The sequence below is a fragment of the Dunckerocampus dactyliophorus genome, chromosome 11 (genome assembly GCF_027744805.1).
Source record: "Dunckerocampus dactyliophorus isolate RoL2022-P2 chromosome 11, RoL_Ddac_1.1, whole genome shotgun sequence".
Lineage (NCBI taxonomy): Eukaryota > Metazoa > Chordata > Actinopteri > Syngnathiformes > Syngnathidae > Dunckerocampus > Dunckerocampus dactyliophorus.
The window spans coordinates 21,789,029-21,807,720 of NC_072829.1; the positions used below are offsets into that span (position 1 = coordinate 21,789,029).

At 41.3% G+C, this 18,692-nt stretch overlaps 1 protein-coding gene across 3 annotated transcripts; it reads right to left on the minus strand.

Annotated features, from left to right (window-relative positions):
- Window positions 1–40: 40 nt before the first annotated feature.
- On the minus strand, window positions 41–15,927 carry rnf44 (ring finger protein 44). Of its 3 annotated transcripts, none has more exons than XM_054792313.1 (11): window positions 15,535–15,927; window positions 8,391–8,583; window positions 7,911–8,133; window positions 7,503–7,670; window positions 6,598–6,771; window positions 6,337–6,498; window positions 5,509–5,624; window positions 5,280–5,367; window positions 4,169–4,290; window positions 3,323–3,422; window positions 41–3,255 (listed from the first exon to the last, which is right to left on the minus strand). In XM_054792313.1, exons 2-11 carry the CDS (start codon window positions 8,495–8,497, stop codon window positions 3,193–3,195), a joined length of 1,323 nt encoding a protein of 440 aa, XP_054648288.1. In that variant the 5' UTR covers window positions 8,498–8,583; window positions 15,535–15,927; the 3' UTR covers window positions 41–3,192. The 3 variants fall into 3 exon arrangements, with proteins under 3 accessions (XP_054648288.1, XP_054648291.1, XP_054648290.1); XM_054792316.1 differs by having other exon boundaries at window positions 7,551–7,670; window positions 15,535–15,924; XM_054792315.1 differs by lacking the exon at window positions 15,535–15,927 and adding an exon at window positions 13,412–13,765.
- Window positions 15,928–18,692: the final 2,765 nt, after the last annotated feature.

Here is an 18,692-nt window from a genome sequence, read left to right on the forward strand (position 1 = left end):
CTTTTACTTGTAGAATGTGTTGCAAAAATGAGACCGTCAATATTGGTATACATAACACATTTATTAGTGAACAACCCTTTCCAATCAGCGACAAAAAAAAAAATGATTGCACTACTTGGTAAAGCATAACTAGCAACTTTCATTTAAAAAAAGTACAAATCTTAAAAATTTCAAACAGTATACAGATGCATATAATACACTAATGTTAAATGCTACAAACAATGATTCCAATGGAATGAAAAATTAAAATAACCATTTCCTTTATGTAATATATATATTTCTATATATATATACGTATATATATATATTAGTTGTTTTCTCCCACCCACCCCCCAGTAATACAAACATGGAAAAATGAGGTAACTGTAAATGTGCAAGTACCAAATCAAAAAGATCTGCCTAACACAGAACACGTGGCTCGGCTCTGATGGTGGGTGGGCGGCTAGGCAAGAGATCAGAAGGGGACCTCTAGCGGCCAGGGAGTGTAACAACCGTAAATCTCAATTCCACCACAGCAAAAAAAAATATTGGTAAACGATAAATGGCATCTACAAAGCAGTCAATCACAAGTCCAAACATTTTTAGCTGCTTATTGGAAACACATTTTTAACATTTTTTAAAGTGAGGTTATTGAAGAAACTTAACAGAAAGACTACAAGACTATATTTTCTGTTGTCTTTATAGTGGGAGCTTCTCTTTTCAATTAGTAGGGTCAATTAGTTGCTCCCCGCAAAAATAAGCGCTAATATTAACATGAAGTATAGGTGAACAATACATTTGAAGATATTGATACACGGAGAGAGCAAGTGCCTTAGAGGCAGGTATAGTATTACACTGGATTAAGTATGACAACACTTACTTTCTTTTAAACTATAATGACTTTCACTGGGGTATTAGTATAACATGCTTTAAGAATACATGAGATCCATGACAAACTATTGCATTCATACCTAAAAGCAGAACATCTAGCACCTTGTCACTATGGCTTTTTGATCAAACTACAGTAGTCTCAGAGCAGGTTTTCAGTCATTAGGGCAAGAACAGTAACACAACATATGTAAGAATTTATGGACTCAAGACTTTTTTTTGTGGAAATTCTATAAAATGAAGTTAGCGCAATAAAATCTTGTAGTCATTCAGTTCTATTAGAAATATGTGCAGTACAGTGCATGGCAGTTATCAGCTGAGCGTTAAAAGTTTCAACCCTCCAGAAGCCAACTAAGAACATGCATATTGTGCACCGTTAAATAGGTCCCCCTCGCCGCCCAGAACACACTTGCTTGGATTATTTTCATTTTGTTTTTAAGAGTCATGCAAACACCTTCTGGGGTGAATTACGAAGTGTGCACATTGAGAAGTGGACCACAGGAAATAACGTCAAACTGCTTTGTAAATGACTCGCAGTGTACAGTGCCTCTTTTGTTTTGTTTTTTAAAACATGCCTCATATTTAATATAATTAATTACATGAACTTGTTTGTGGCCAGAGGAAAAATGACCAACATAAATTCAAATATTTCTTTTTCATGGCATTGACAGACTCCTCTTGTCCTATATTTTTATACACCGAGTGGCCCTGAGTGATTTTCTTTTTTTTTTTTTTTTTTAAACGTACAATATAGCCTGCGGATAGATATGTACACATAGATTAACTCTCAAAGCTGTGGGTAGAACTCATTAAATGGCTTCTTTTTTTGTCTTTTAAAAAGGTGGCACACACATGTCAAGACTCACATTCACTTAAGACACTGAAGTAAAGAAAAAGGCAAGATCCCTTTACATGGAAAAGCAACGCTTACAACGGCCTGGTTAGTGCTTACTGGGAGCAGTTCCGTTTTATTTTAAGTGTGAACACAAGCAGGAAAATTCAAGTCCAACAGTGTTTCCACACCACCGAACACATTCCGTCGTTTGAACCCCGTGCGGGTCACTTTGGGCTGCAGACGGCCGGCATGCGACACAGTGCAACCATGACATCTACAACATTCTTCTGTCTTCAAATCTAAACGCATTCACACAAAACGTGTACATATACTTGCTTTTTTTTCCTTTTTTTGTGTGTGTGTGTTTTTTTTTAAACCACCACCATTAAGCGGATGACCTGACCACAATACCAGAGTATAAACACATACCAAACATTGTTAGTGCTCCAAACGCTTTCCTTCAACTCATGTTCTCTAGATTTAAGATTAAAAAGCAATAAATAAACCTTTTTAGAAATGGTGAAAATGACACAGTATTTCTCGTGATTAGTAATAATAGGTTTGTGCTTGTCAAGGTCATAAGAAGGCGATCTAAACTCTTGAAAAGTATATCTATATATTGGATTTGGCTCACAAACAAAAAACACGCAGCCGCGTCTTCCTCAAACAGGAAGATAAAAAAGTCCACTCAAAAGCTCACCACTGCACGTATTGCTGTATGCACACGCTTTTCCCATCCGGACTCCCAGCGAAGCAAGCAGTTTGCCTTTTTTTTCTATTAAATTTGATCATTTTGGTGGTAATGCTTGGTTTAAATATTGCTAGTCGGAATCGACAGTTCATGCAAATCCGAACATGCCGCCCTGTATCCAGTGGTTACACAATACATTGGCTCTGTGAACAGGACAGGATGGATGTAAGCACTTGTGCAGATATGCTAGATGACCTTGAAATGATGCCGTCCATCTTTTTCACACACCTGAGGAGGATGATCCCCAATAGATGCACATCACATCACTTGCGGTCTAAAAGCTCGGGTTGAACAAAAAAGGGGCTAAAAGTGTAGAAATGATGACTACAGTATTGCAGGACATGTATGGCCCAATACAAACATGCATCTATGGTGTTCCTAATAGTCTTTGTTCATTGTGTCGCTCATGAACACCACCACTGAACATATGCAGACCCTGTAAACAAAAGCAGCAGATAATACGTGGATGGCGGGAGGGCTTTGGTTGAGGGCTTTGGAATCTGCAACAAGGAGGAGGAAGGATGGCGGGAGGGCAGAGAAGAAACCAACATGTGATCCCAGCGATCCGCCTTTTGGGCTGCAGCGGATTTTTCACGAGACTACAGGCTCTAAGGAAGGATCCCGGAGTGCTTATTTAGGAAGTGGGTTGTTAGCTGTAGTTACTGGAGGATGCAGGTCAAGTCGCAGGCGTCTACAGCTTCAGGACTAACTCTGTTAGTTCAGTGCACGGCCACAGCGCTCACTCTGCCTCCCGGTGCACGTCCGATGCGTCGGCTCGACAGATGGGACAAGTGCGATTGGTCTGGAGGTTAAAAACAGAGGAGACGTTAGACAGGGACGACACTGTGGGAGTGGGCTTTACAGCTTACCTTTAACCATTTATCCACACACTTGGCATGGAATTCGTGGTTGCAGGGTAATACCCGAAGTAGCTGCCTACACTCAAAGTCACTAAAGCACACAACACACCTGAGGACACACAAAAAAGGAATGAACAGGAAATGTCCTCATCAGAACACTTCAGCCTGAGTCACCAAAATAAACCGAGAATAGCAACACCGTTATCTGGTCAACATGTATTATCGACAGCGCAAGACCTCAGAATATTATCATTCTCGGGACTGGAGAAACAGGACGTTAGGATTTGGTCTCAGGCTGGCTGATTAGGCGGAAGTCATGTATTAAGCATATATGTAAAGTGGAGCTTCTCAGCTTTAAAAGTGATAGCAGACATGTGGGGGTAGAGCGACGTATGGCGCATATCAGTGTTTCCCGGACTGCAGGCCGATATAATTCAACACTTTTTCCCCCTGATATCAATATCAGATCGGGGTGGCCATAAAGAGCATCGTAACTCCGCTTCTTTACACACATCATTGGTCGCTCACAGCACCGATGCGCCACCGTCGGCTATCCTTAATTGTGAATCACAACTTGTTTTCCTCCAAAGGAGTCAGAAATAGTTTGAGAACCACTGCGTTAAACTATGACTTCAGGTGCATTTGGTCTAAAATTAACCCCTAATCCTAAAAACAAACAATTTGACTCATCATTGGTTGTTTTGTGATATAATTTCCTCAATATTGTGATAATATCGTGACGTGATACTTTTCCTCCAGAAGGTTTTGTAGACGAGCTGACTTCCCACCCAAATAAATAAGCTGTGCGGTTTCAAGCGTGCTGTGTAACACAGGGAACAAGTATAGGAGGCTTACAGCGTTTGTTCAGATAGATGATTCTCTGAGCTGAACCTGTAGGATGGAAGTTGCTCGATGTCGGCCTTGGTGAGTCCACGTGGTTTTGCTTCACCCAGCCTCTCAGCCAGGTTCAGCAAAGCCTGCAAAAGAACACACACACACACACACCGGAGTTACTTGCCATAGGAGACTTGTTAAGGTTTGTTTTACGACTGCAGTGGATCAGATCGACCTATGATTTGCTGCCATATATTGTAGTGTTTCCCATACATTCATTTGTGACAGCCACATATAGATTTGGCTTTGCTTGTTTGCTTTTTTTTTAATTTTTAGATTTGATGTAGCTTTTCCCCCCTTGCTCACAAACACATTATAATGGGACTGTCTTGTTATTCCAACTCTGTACAGTAGACGGCATCGTAACTTCGCTTAACACACCTCATACGCATATACCACAACTAACTTGGTTGTGCATTGTAACGTATCTGTTCATCAATATTGTGGCGATCTTGAGTTGCACAGGAAATGGTCACAGGCACTTAAGGTTGCTCAAGGAAGGTGCTCTTTAATTTTGCAAGCAATAGCCAACAACTAACTTGACAACACAGTGCAGACAGACAGGTCATCAAACTCACGGCACGAACCAAGAAATAAACTATACGTCAATCAACTACCATTCCATGTGTGTGATGACCACTAAGCACCAACAACAAACACCTAACTTTTGCTATGAAGAGAATGACACAATGACGTGTACATTATCTTTAAAATCATTGCACACTTAGGAGCCCAGGACATGTCAGACATGTCTTATGGCACAAACCAAAAAAACTAAAGTTTCACCCGTCCACACACAAGCACTGAGTTTGGGAGTTTTTGAAAGCCTCCACTCGGGCCGCAGTTCTGCATCATGGCCAATTATGCAAAGTAGACAGTGACATCATCTACATGCATGTGTACAGTATGTGCATATACATGGGCCTGACAACACCTCTTCCAATCGTGCCAGAAGAGAGGAAACTTACTGTGTTTTAGGTGTTAAGTGGGCCCAGGCACGGTACGATTAGCCTTCGCTGTGTAAGTCTTATGAATTGTGCTGTCAGTCTGTGTGGCTGACTGGTCAACTAACCTCATAGTTCTCCATCTCCACATCGTCCACATCAAGATCAAGACTGATGGCTGGGCCCACAGCTGTTGGAGGCACAGGAAGCATTGAGCTAAATGGGGATAGAGTAAACACAGTGAACTCCAATCCGTAAAAGCAACAACAAATGTGTCTCAAACAATGCACTGGTAACTACAGCGATTGTTATTTTCCATGTATAAAGACTGCTCATGCTCACAGTGCGTGCACTTACAGGAAGTAAGGGAGGAAGCCTGGGTAGTAGGATGGAGGCGGCGGGGGAGGAGGGAGAGGCTGCTGTAACCGGTATCTCTGTCCGTTCGCTCGCCGGGGCAGCATGTGGGGATATGGCTGGTGAAAGCAACATACATATTTCAGAAAATAAATTGGATATTTAATAGTTACAAATAGGAGTACTGTAATTTACGGTGTAGGAGCAGCTACTTTTTTCTTAAACTTACATTCCGGAGAGTACAGTCGTCCGTCGCTACATCGCGGTTCGAACATCGCGCCCTCGCTATATAGCATTTTTTCAAAAGTTTATTGATAAATGATCGCTGTTTCGTGGTTGAATAGGGCCTATTATTAGTAGTAAAAAAAATGCATATTTAAGCAAATTGTATTTTTTCTTGGCATAAATTAAGCATTGCCAAGCATAAAAAAATGGCAAAATGAATGAAAATACAAGTATAAAGCTTTCGGTATCTGTGACTTGTGTCGTGCGGGGCCTGGGAAGTGACGTGTGTGTGAAGCCAGCTCGCTAGAGTTGACTGTGGCTGAGTTCTAGCAGCAGGTTAGCAGTGTAGCGAGTGGCTGTGTGAATGTTCCCCGTTTAATAAAGCGATAGAAGTGCATCGTGAGTCTCATTAACCATAAACAGCGGCAGTAGACTTGTATTCTACACTGGTCTCTAGGTGTCAGTAACATTACATTGATGAGACAATAGCCACCGCAGGAGCTATCAAGTGCTAATCTGCTAAAGCCTCAATTGAGGATCTATACTGTTGATATTTAGCAGAAAACTGGAAACTGGATAGACATAAAAAAAAAAAGTCCGTCTTACCACTCCGAAGGGAAGTTCCTGATGCAGAGGCTCTTGAGGAAGATACTGTATGGGCAGAGAAGGAGGCAGCGCTGGTGGATGATGCGAGGGAGGGTAGGAGAAGGTTCCTAATGGGTGATGGTCCCCTCTTAGGTCAACTTCATTCTCTACCCTCTGTAGAGGCTGGGTGTGGGAAACACATAAAAAAAGTGTTTATTTAGCTGTGTTGGAAAAACAAACAGTGACCACATTCTGCAACAAAGGTTCGCGTGGACTACTCACCATGCGTGGGTGCTGAGGTTGTAAAGGGACAAACTGGCTCAGAGGAGTAAGGTGCGGCGGCTGGTGGGGGGGTACAGATGGGGTTGGGTGCAATACAAAATGTTCACTGGAGATCAAGGGTGTGAAGGCTTGATACGACACTGGCATGTGCTGCATGGTACATGCCTGTATGAGCTGAGAGGAGACAAGAGCAAAAGAAGGGGTACATTTTTATGCAGCGTTCTTTTTGGCACTCCTAACTGATGAAAGTTCCATCTAGTCCAAGTATGCATAGTTTACATGTTTTGGGTAGGGTTGGGCGATGGGACAAACTTACTCAGAACTTTTATGTCAACCAGAAAGGACATGGTTGGGGCTCAACTAGTTTGTGATCCACAGAGGAACAACATGTACATCCCCACAAAGACCTCTGCTTTGGCACAACTCCTCCAGGCAGCATAACTCTGCTCAATACAACACTTGCATTGAAACAGGAGTTCAGAACACAGAGTGGGATATATCCATCCTTATAAAAATACAGTCTATAAATTGACATCCACCACACTAATAGCTGTGCAATCCCTCACCACCGTTGCACAGCTAACAGTGGACTTGAATTGGAAACTGTTTGTCCCATCGCCCAACCGGGTGAAACGCATGTAAATGGACAAATATGACAAATTACAGAAAACCACAGCACTGACAGCGTTGCCACAACACCATGTTCCAGCAAAATCAAACAGTGCTCAAGTGGACTGGTTTTCACCTACAACAAATTCATGCCACTAATTTTGCTGACATATCATCAACATAGACACACACATTGTAGCATATCAGTCGATCCTGCACAGAGACAAGACTGCATGGCTGCTATTGTGTGCTACATAAAAGCCACTGACATTTGGGCTCTTCCCTTTCAAACTCACAGGAGGAGGAAGGCAGCAGAGCAGAGAGAGCTGTCCGCTGAACATTACCGAGCATGCTGGGAGCTGCTGAGCGTTGCACCCTGGTAAGTGCTGGCCAGTGTGGATGGGAAACCCGTGGGTTGTCACCGTCGTAATAGTGTATGATATTGGAACGGAGCCCTGGTGCATCTGAGGTGAAAAAACACAAGTGGACAGAGATGATATGCAAGGGCCACAGGTATCATCTTGTGGACTCAAATAATAGCCTCCGCTCTAAAAAAAAAAAAAAAAAACTCTACAAATATTGAATCCCACAATAAATGAATCCCCCCGAATAGACACCATGTGTTTGCTGCTGTTGCATAAATAATGCCTGTCACTATATGATGGAATATGGCACTTTGAATCAGGAAAGCCTTGAATTTCTACCTGCTCTTGTAGATCCACCATGATAGGGTTCTGTTGAGGCATGTGGGCAGCAGGGTGAAGCATGCGTGGCGGTGTGCTGGTGTGGCTGAATTGTCTCGACTCATCTATAGGAACCTGTTGGTGATGTTGGGAGAAAAGCAGATGATGGAGATTCTCATCATGGACAAGGGAAGTGTGCAGCACAGGTCTGTCTCGTCTCCCCCACTGGCGTCTCACTGGTGGGCTGCGAGATGGGGGGGGGGGAGAGAGAAATACAGGATATCAGACATAGGATTGACAGTATGAGCACATGTGTGGTAAGAGGTGAGCAGAGTCATGTAACACTGCAAGTGTGCAGCTTGTTGGAAAATACAATCTTTTGGGAATAAAAACCTATGTGTTTATCTATCTATACAGCTTTAGAATTTTTGTGTTTACTTGAAGTGCTTTTAGTGAATTTTCCCTAACTGTGTCCCAAAATGTGACATGGGGTGCTTGTACCTTCTCCTGAGATGCACAGGGACGTGACAGGGCTCTCCAAGGAACCTCCTCGGGTTCAAGGGGGCTGTTGCGGGCAGCCTATTTACTGCTACTTCCCATGGTCGCATTGGTGACGTCGTGTAGACGAGTCACGCTCTGGGAAAGGAAATTGCTCAGTGCAGGCACTTGGATGTTGCCTTTGATTGTCTTAACCCTGAAAAAACACAACAATGGGCAAATTAAGGGTTGCACTTCAAAAACACACAGAAATTGGCTTAACACAATGTGTTGGGGAAGAAAGCAAAAACCACACCAAGTTCAATAAAGTACACCCAAGTCCATTATATTTACAAATAGAGATGGGAGTAAAAAAGGTTTCTCAATTATCTCGAGGTGGATGGCAATCATGATTCAGTTTACAAATATGATTATTAAATAAAAGTAATGCGGGTGGGGAATAAAGTTGGAAAGCAGCAGATATGCAGCATCTGTTGGACAAGCGCTGCAATAAGAAAATGGCATACTCAAGTCAATGTATACTAGTCTATTCTAACTGATTTAATGAATCATACTAGGCCTGGGCCATGATTCGTGACATATAGTAAAAATGCCATATAGTATATGCCATACACAACGACTGGCATTGTAGTTCCATCATATGAACACAGTATGAACCCAAACAGGAATGGGAGCATTGCACATACAATGTTGCAGCTAAAGTGGAAATATAATTAAAGCTAAATCGCGGATCAGCCACTGATGCCGATCATAAAAACTGATCACCTATGCCACACAACCTCCACTCAGTGTGCTGTATAAACTGCACCCACTAAATTTAGAGGAAACGCCAGATTTGTTCTTATATAAGCCATACGTGCCAACATCATAAAGTGTCAGGTTGTTATGTGCTGAATTTAGTGCTGTTAGTTAAGTGTTTTTAAAAGATGACACCGTGAGTCAGACTTATGTTCTCATATTGGGTGTATATATTGACCTCCACTGACAAGTTGTTTTGAAAAGAAGCTATTTTATTATTATTATAACAATAACAAGAGAGCAAAATTGTTAAGTGACACTTAAGTTGGCATGAACGCCATAGCCACTTCTAATTCGCCCGTAATCTAGCTAGCTACCGCGAGAGAGGCACTACAAAATGGGTTAAAGACGCCAGAGAGTCGATTGAGACTGAAACATGAGCAATCACACACGCTGGCATAGATAGGCTTCGCATGTGACAAGCTGTCGTAAATTGACTACACATTTTATGGACTACGGACTATTTTTTATTTGCACGATAATAAGAAAGTGAACGTCAACACAACACGTGAGTGTCGCGACACGAACAAGTGCCGCAGACAGGCGATTCCGATGCATGTTTATCAAAATAAAGCACAGTGAAACATTTTTTGATTTTAAACCGTTCTCAAACTAATTGTGGTGAATATGTGCGTAAAAAGCTATATATGTATCTATGTAGCATATACATTCATACAATATATTCCTCAAAATTGTTTTCAATTAAAAAAAATATTTTTTAAGGTGTGGCGGCTTTTATTTTGTAATGGGGGCCGCCACGATCAATTACATGTATTCTGTCGTGCGGAACTTTTATGCAACTTGTGAATGTGATGTAGTTTGCGTCCTGCATACACGCCACAAAAAATATCTTGTGGGGGGGTAAGCACGTTAAAAACCTTCAACACAACTAATTAATACGACAATTTAAAAACAAACACTTGGCACTCACGCCCCAGACTTCCTTATGCACCCTCCAGACTACAACCAAAAACACCCTTGAAGCCCTCAGAACCAAGCTCCACACCACCATGGGCAACCGGGCCTTCTACTCTCCAGCTCCAAGGCTGTGGAACGCCCTCCCTGACACCTAAGGGCCCGCCAGACTAAAAGCAAGGGTCGCCAACGTTTTTTCTTGTGAGTGCTACTTTTACAAAACGAAAATGGCCAAAAGCCACTTATTTTTGAAACATATTTGTAACATTTATTTTATTTCATTTATTTTCCTGCGGGCACCACATTGATGACCCCTGCAGGGACCTAAAAACCCACCTATTTAAAACTGTATAGGTTCAGTTTTAATTTGATTCTATATCTACACGCGTGCTTTGTTTGTGAACCTCATTTTTGTCACTTTGTAGCACGTTGAGATTGCTAAAATGTGCAATATAAATAAAATACATTATTATCATCAATATGAGTTTGAGGCTCACAGCACAAAATGAAAAGAAGGCAGCCAGTGTCGACTTCTGCCACCTAGCGCTACTGCGCATGACAAGGCATCTGCTGTAAATGTAGTATATCTTCTAAATGTGCCTTCGTTTTGAAGGAATCTTTCACCCTCCGAAGGTTTGCCACCGCACGCCTGCGCAGTGTGAAGGAAAGTGGGAGGGGAACACTACGCAAGACATTAGGGCAGGACACTACGCTGCACACAGGGTTCTCTGCAGGCTGCACTAGTACGAGCCATAGGTGATCGTTTTTTGTAATCTGCATCAAAAGGCATTGATCGCCATATGTCGATCACGTGCTTTTCCAAGGAAATGAGTACTGATCGTGGCAGATCAACCCCTACTTATTAGATCATGATATTCATGTCAACCTGTCGAAAATTTACTTAGATGGCGTTGTCTGCTTACACACGAGTTAGATAGCTGCACGGTGATGTGACATCCACACTACTGCGCAACAGGATGCAGAACTCGACGAGGGCAAGTCTTCTCGTCATTACAAGAGCTCCACCGGACAACATACTCTCACATCGAAAGTCTCCTTAAAACGGCGTCTCATTCTCTGTAGGTTTCACAAGTGATTTATGTTCTCTTGAAAAAGTAAGTAAAATATGTTTTGTCTAAATTAAGGTTATTTTATGGTTCCTTTTTTCAGATCATACAGCCGATAGCAGGAGTGCAGTCAGGAATTTTAGGCTCATTCTTGGGCAACCCCCCCCCTTTTTTTTTTAAATAATGACCTATTTTTTGGGGCCCCTGGCAGTCCTCTGAATTTCCTAACCCTTCCCTCCCTACACAACACCCCTGGTGAATAGCACTCATTAAAAATGTTTTAACATTTACAGTTAATCCATGTGATCGGTATCGGCTGATGTCAGTCATGGGTAATTGGTATCGGAATTGGCAGCATAAAACCCTGATTGGAGCACCTGTACTTAAAATATAACACTTATTTTGATCCTTTCAATTATAATGATAAATGGCATTCTTTTATGGTATTGATTCAGAATAGTCTCCGTTCCCTTAACTCTTTCAATACCAGAGACGTATTTATATATTTTTATAATCCCCAACGGGGGCCGCACGGTGGTCTAGTGGTTAGCATGTTGGCCAACACAGTAACAATCTGGAGATCGGGAAGACCAGGGTTTGATTCTCCTTTGGGCATTTCTGTGTGGAGTTTGCATGTTCTCCCCGTGCGTGCGTGGTACTCCGGTTTCCTCCCACATTCCAAAAACATGCAGGTTAGGTTAATTGGCGACTCTAAATTGTCCATAGGTATGAATGCGAGTGTGAATGGTTGTTCGTCTATATGTGCCCTGCGATTGGCTGGCGACCAGTCCAGGGTGTACCCCGCCTGTTGCCCAAAGTCAGCTGGGATAGGCTCCAGCATGCCCCCACGACCCTAAAGAGGAGAAGTGGCATAGAAAATGGATGGATAATCCCCGAACGCCCGATCCCAGACGTTTTTTTGCGCGAGAGGCAAAAAGACTCAAAAACTCAATGTCTGCATCTTCTATGCATATAAACAATGGCAGCAAATATATTTGCATATAATGTGTGTCAAACTGTAGTCTAAAATCAGCATGCGCAAGTTAGCCATAATTGCTAATTCATTTAGCAATCAGATGCTATTTGTTAAAAAAGCCGCCATTCCGACTATGATATCAAAACATCTCACACACAGAAAAGCCATTAATACATCAAAATATCTCTTAAAGCAATGATGTCTGCAACAATAGACAGCGGCACAAAGAATGACATTACCAAGTGTACACAAAACCGGAAGCAGAAATGACACTTTCACTTAACAGGTAGCGCCAAATTTATCTGTGGCAGTTCAAATTTATTCATGGAAGGCCGCCACAAATTAATGTATGGGAGACACTGGATTTTCAGTCAGCTTTCTGTTGGATGTTGCTATGCGTCACCTGGTTACGATCGAATTTGGTGACATCATATTCGGTGTTTACACTTGTCTCATTCAGGACTAGAGACCGCCTGACTGTTTGGTCAGGTCCTTTTGGTCCTGAACTGCGTTCACACGTGTCTAAACGAAGCGTGCTAGCAGAGCAAATGGAATCTGGTCCGTTTTAAGTGGACCAAAAGTCACAAGTGTGAATGCACCCTTAAATTGTTGGTTCTTAAGCACATATTGTCTTCTACAGTAGTCAGATTACACATGATACAGGACAATCACAACATACAACAATGGTTTCAAGTACAAATGCACGAATTTACCATATTGTTCTATATTCTTTTTTAGTAAACAAAATAATATGATAAAATGACCAATTCAAGGTGATCAAAACGAGGCAAAAAAACAGTTAGTAGGACAGAGGCATGCAATGCGGTATAGCTGGGGCATAAATAGGGGTCGCTGTTACATGGCTGAACAAAAACACGGAAAGCCATGTGCTCCTAAGACAAAGCAACAACAAAAGCTGCTCCAGACATTTAGGACATCAATTGACGGTTGCACTGCTTTTTCAGAGCATCACACGAAGCTCTGCACACACGACCGCCACATTCAGAAGCATGACCGTGGTGGCAGCTGAGAGCGCCTTATTGCCAGGGACAAGTCGACGTCCCCTACTGAAGGAGATAGGCTAGCTAAGTTAGCTAAGCTATGCTAACGCTTTGTCCATCGGCTCCCACCAAGGAGAGTAAGCAAGCGTGTCAATTCGACTCTTTTGTTGTCCTAAAATACACAAAAGAAAGAGGACTCGTATGCAGTAGCATGGCATCATCACACCCATAATACAAGTTTGCTAACAACCCTGCTTCTGATCTTACTTTTGTAGCTTGTTTGCCGTGAGAGGAGACGGGAAGTGTTGCAGCTTCCAAAACGTTGTGTCCCATCAAGTTACACCTCGAATGTGACCACCTTCAAACCACTCCGAAGATACAACAATGTTACTCGGCGTGCTTCTTCCGACGAATATTTGCCAAGAAGTCCACCCGACGATGTTGCTAACGTTCCGCTGCTAACAGACGTTGTTATACAGGGGCTGAGACGCCCTCCTTACTGCTAACGTATTAATGAATTATCTTCAAAGATTAAAAAAAAAACTAAGCCCGCTCTTTTATCACAAACTAAACAAAGTGCTTAATGCCGCGTGCATGTTCCTGAAACAGCATTGTTATGGCAAGACACGCCCACGTCGTGGATTGACCAACCAGAGAGCGGCAAACACAGACAGCAGACGTCCAGACTAGGGGTGAGCGATACTGCAAATGATGCTACCGCTCCGATATCAAGTACAGCGCCACTATTACCGATACTGACACTTTTTACTTGAAATTTCAATTATTTTGTGATTTTGCATCTAATTTGTTTATCATTACTAATTACAATAAAACACAAGACAAAAATGTTACCCAAAGACAACTTCAAGTTATTTCTTGAATTCAACAGTGTTTCTCACCTCAAGTCTCTGATTTTCCTTTTTGTGACGGCTGCAAAATGACCCAGAATGGAACCAATGATTGCAAGTGCCAGCATTTTAATACGGAATTCATGAAATAATGTATGGCAAAACACGACGGTGGTGTCTGTGTTGATGTTGTCTGTGCCACATAGCGTCTTTTGGCAATACTCACTTCTTCACTGAAGGTAAAAGTAACCTTAAATGTTCATTTATCCCTTTCATTAATCATTTACATGCGTTTAGTATGGTTTTATTCATGTAACACTATAACTGAAAACCTATAAACACACGTGTTTTATGTTAACATTTTAGGGACTTGTGGCTATCAACAGAGTCAACCACTGATGACATCATAGACGGGCGACGGAGCTGACTTCGGGTTCCTGTTTCCATTTCTTAGCAAGCTGCTTACAAGGATGTTTTGTGATTAAAATGCATTAAGAATACAGTTGCACTCACGCGGTGTATTAATAACACAACTAGATGTGCGACATATTGTATGCTAACTGAAGAAAAATTTTGGCCTACATTTTTTACGTTAACCATAAAACATGCAAACCACAGCGTACGCTAACTGAGGCTCCACTGTACAGGGAAAAGTTTTATCAGCCATGTAACAACATAAACCGAACAATAAACTCAAAAGATATTTGTGGAAACAGCTATACAAGAGAACAAAAACAAAATTCATCGCGTTAGTATTAAGACCATACTGATACGTCATTGGTATCGACATTGTCGATATTTGGCTCGATCCGCTCACCCCCTAGTCGAGACAGCCATGACTGCGACATAGCAACACAAACGTTAGTGTTGTGTTGTGTGTTACAGTTAACAAAAAACAAAAGATCCACGACATAACAACACAATAGGTGTACTTTTGGGGTGCACTCTGTCCACATAACATGATTCATTGCTACTGGACTCCCCATAACAGCATTATAAAGTAAAATAGTCCCTAACATTCATTTTGTTGTAGATTAATATGACATAGTTGAACTAGTGGTTTTCCGTGCAGACACTTTACTAAAGGCCACCGTGTCCTGCGAGGACTTGACTACAGTGTTATGTAATATTGCACTTGCACGATCATGGCAGTAAATGCCCTCCATTACCTTAAATGCAAGGTGTGATTTTTGGATACCAGCGAATGCAACGTGGATTGTCCACGACGTTGAACTAATAGCATGTTAATAAACACGTATAGGCCTTATTTACATCCCTATTAGGCCCACTTTCAATACATAAACGTTGCCTCTGCAAAGCTTTGGAGCCTTCCCGGTCTTCTAAATGCATGCACACTTGAAAAAATGGAAAGTTGAGGGAGATGAGGCTGTTTTGCTAAATGTAAACATTACAACGCACGCAGTGGCAGCAAAACAAGGAGGGGCAGAAGGCTGAGCTCAGTGACAGGCAGCCATAATAACACGTCTACCACCGACAGCCATTCGAACAATCCCACCGAAAAAGTGAATATATCAAAATTACCTGATTGTTAATGTGCAAACATCCGATCGCTGATATTTCCCATTGTAATGTTCACATCTCGTCTGGCAACGCGCGGCATCCTGTGGCCAGATGTTCCTGCGTGGAACGTTCCATGGATTTCACCACTGCTATTAAAAAACATTAAAGCAAAAACATGCAATATCGCACGTAAAAAGTCGCTCTATCTGCATATCAATATGACTTTCCCTTTGCGACGCCCCACTTTAATTCTGCACACGCCATTTTCTGCTTTGGGAAAAGCGTAATCCAACCCACGCTTGTCTTGTCTGTGCACTTCCTGCAAGTGTCAAGAATGGAGGACTCTGCTCGTTTTATCAATAATTACTGATGAATTACTCCTTCTATGAGGCTAATTAAGACAGTAATTTTACTAAACCATCATTTGCTGGAATTAAACTTCAAGGATTTATGTTGAGTTAGGTAATTTTTCTATTTTGGTCATTGAACAGGACGAACAGGACAGTGTCTCACGAAAGTCAGTACACCCCTCACAACCCCCAAATCATTTTATTACACTTTTACACTTCTCTTCTCAACTATCTACTACAGATATTAAACTTGCTGGGTTGTGAGGGGTGTACTGATTTTTGTGAGACCAAAATAGAAAAATTACCTTACTCAACATAAATCCTTCAAGTTTAATTTCCAGCAAAAGAGGGTTTAGTAAAATTACTAGTGGTCATTTGGTCATTGAACAGGATACAGTGTCTCACGAAAGTCAGTACACCCCTCACAACCCAACACGTCTCTTGACTTCTCAACTATCTACTACAGATTATGAAACTTGTATGTAATTTAGAGTAGTCGGTGTACATTTTGTATATTAGGTGTGATTTCTTTAGCATTGTCCCTTGATAAGATATACCGTTTGCTGACATGTATAAACAAAATTGAGCTCCATTTCCCATTCAAATTTCATCAGCTATTCTGTGAAAAATAAGATAGATGGTTAGATAGAATGTTAATGACTATACTGACAGACCATGTCAAGAATCCTCTGAGGATACGACCTAGGACAATTTTGTTACAGTCCTGTTGCTTCACTGGGTCTAAACTGAAGCACTAACAATTTGCACTGAAAAGGTCAAATTTCCTCTGGAGCAGTGGACGACCTCAATATCTCTAAAAGTAAATGAGAAATACCGAAATTACTTTCCTCCTAAGTGTGGCTGACCTGTCTGTGCCTTGCAGTCATCCAGAGGGAGTCACTGCTCCTTACAATGAAGATAAGTCAGCTTGCTGGGTTACTTTATTAGAAAGCCCTCACGGTGGAGCTGTTTCACTCCAGTCACATTCAAGTGGATAGAGACCCTACCACAACAATGACTTTGTTCCATCAGATTGCATTATTCTTTGTGAGTTGTGTCCTTTATTTTCCTTGCAGTCAAGATGATGTAATCTTAACTATGTGTTCTGTTCCTTGATGTCTTTGACAAGAAGTACTTTTGGATTCCTCTGGTCCTCCATTTAACTTGAAGATTTTGCACTTGCCGCTCCAAGTGCCTTGAATTTTCCCTTGCTTCCTTAAGTGTCATGCTTCCATTGCCATGTCAGTTTTGTTTTGTGAGATGCCCATTTATGTTTATACTTTCTGCTTGCTTCTCTGTTTCAGCAATGCCTTTCTTTTTTAGCGTGAACTTGATGACAAGTGTGTTATTTGTGTTATTTTGACCATATATTGGTAGGCTTCTATCAGTGTTGTTGGCATACAATACATTTGGGAATTGAAACATAGGCTTAGCACTTTAAAGTTTACACATTTTATTTTATTTGCACACAAATTACTCTCATGTAATCACTGCAACTTAATGATTTAGTGTTTCCATGTAGTTTTTGCTAATCAGATATTTTATATGAGGGTAAGGACTTTCTGTTTCTGGAAAGGGCTTCGGCAGTGTTTTACTACCTTCACACCCTTTTCATATAACATGGTTCTATTGCTTGATCAGGAGTGGCGGTGTGCGCAACACAGTAAGTTATAAACCAAAGTCTATTGGATAAGACAGGGATAATACGGAAATTCCTGTCTTCTAAATCCATACTTATTCTCTTGTTTATCATTGTCAGTGTATTATACTTTTGTAGTGTGCACATGACCACGCCAAATGTTTAATTTTACACAAAGCCTACCTCAAATCTACTGAGATAAACAAGGAACTTGGCTACAACAGTAGACCAGTAAACATTCTCTGTTATTTACATTCTGATATTAAGAAATCTATTCAAATGAAACCAAGTTTATGTACACTTATTGCCAAAATTCTGAGTTGAAGTGATTTTCTTTATTTGTTGAAATGTCACATGAAAGTAGCAAAAGGCAGTCAAATTTAAAACAATTATTAATAAAAAAAATTTACATTTTTCATAGTTTTCTACATAATGTAAATGGTTCATATCCCTAATCTGATTAGACAATTTTGTGGGAAACTTTTCCAACATTCTAAAGGATACTGGTAACTTCTAGAAGAATCTAGAGCAGTGGTTCTCAACCTTTTTTCAGCCAAGTACCTTCTAACCAGAAAAAAAAATGCATTTATGGTTGAAAAAATATGTAAAACCCAGTGCTGTATCATCAATATCTGATTTATTTCTTTCCAAAATAGTTCTTATGTGTAGTGATCTTGTCTGAAACAGAAATAAAACATGTCAAGATATATTACAAGTACCCCTATTTGAGAGCCAATGGTGATGTTGCTGAAACATTTGTTATACACCATGACTTTCTACAGCCTGTGTAATGTTTTTAATGTGTGACATCATTATTCTTGCTAGTCACAGAAATGTCATACGCAGAGCTGCTGCAGTCTCTCCTCATCCAGAAGGAGCGGGGTGAAGGTGTTTGTCCCTGCCGTCCTTCCATAGAGAGGAAAGGCTTGCGTTTTTTTGACAGCAGCGGTGCACCAGTTGGAGAGAAACAAGTCAAATGCATATGTACATATACAAGTCAAAAGGGGCGGCATGGCTCAGGTAGTAGAATGGTCGTCTCCCAACCTCAAGCATTTCTAACCAACCAGATTTTAAAGCTGTGATTTTTGAAGAGCCCAATTTCCCAACCTGGATGAAGAATAAACATGTTGCCAAACATAGAGCTTCAGCACTGTTTTGAAACAAAAATGAATGAGCAGAGATAATTTGTG

Excerpts from the sequence above, each read along its gene's own strand:
- rnf44 (XM_054792313.1), bottom strand. The coding sequence starts at position 8,497 with ATGCGACCATGGGAAGTAGCAGTAAATAGGCTGCCCGCAACAGCCCCC. Across the intron at positions 6,499-6,597 it reads AACCTCAGCACCCACGCATG|CCTCTACAGAGGGTAGAGAA; the intron begins GTGAGTAGTCCA and ends TCCCACACCCAG. Across the intron at positions 4,291-5,279 it reads TGGAGATGGAGAACTATGAG|GCTTTGCTGAACCTGGCTGA; the intron begins GTTAGTTGACCA and ends GTTCTTTTGCAG.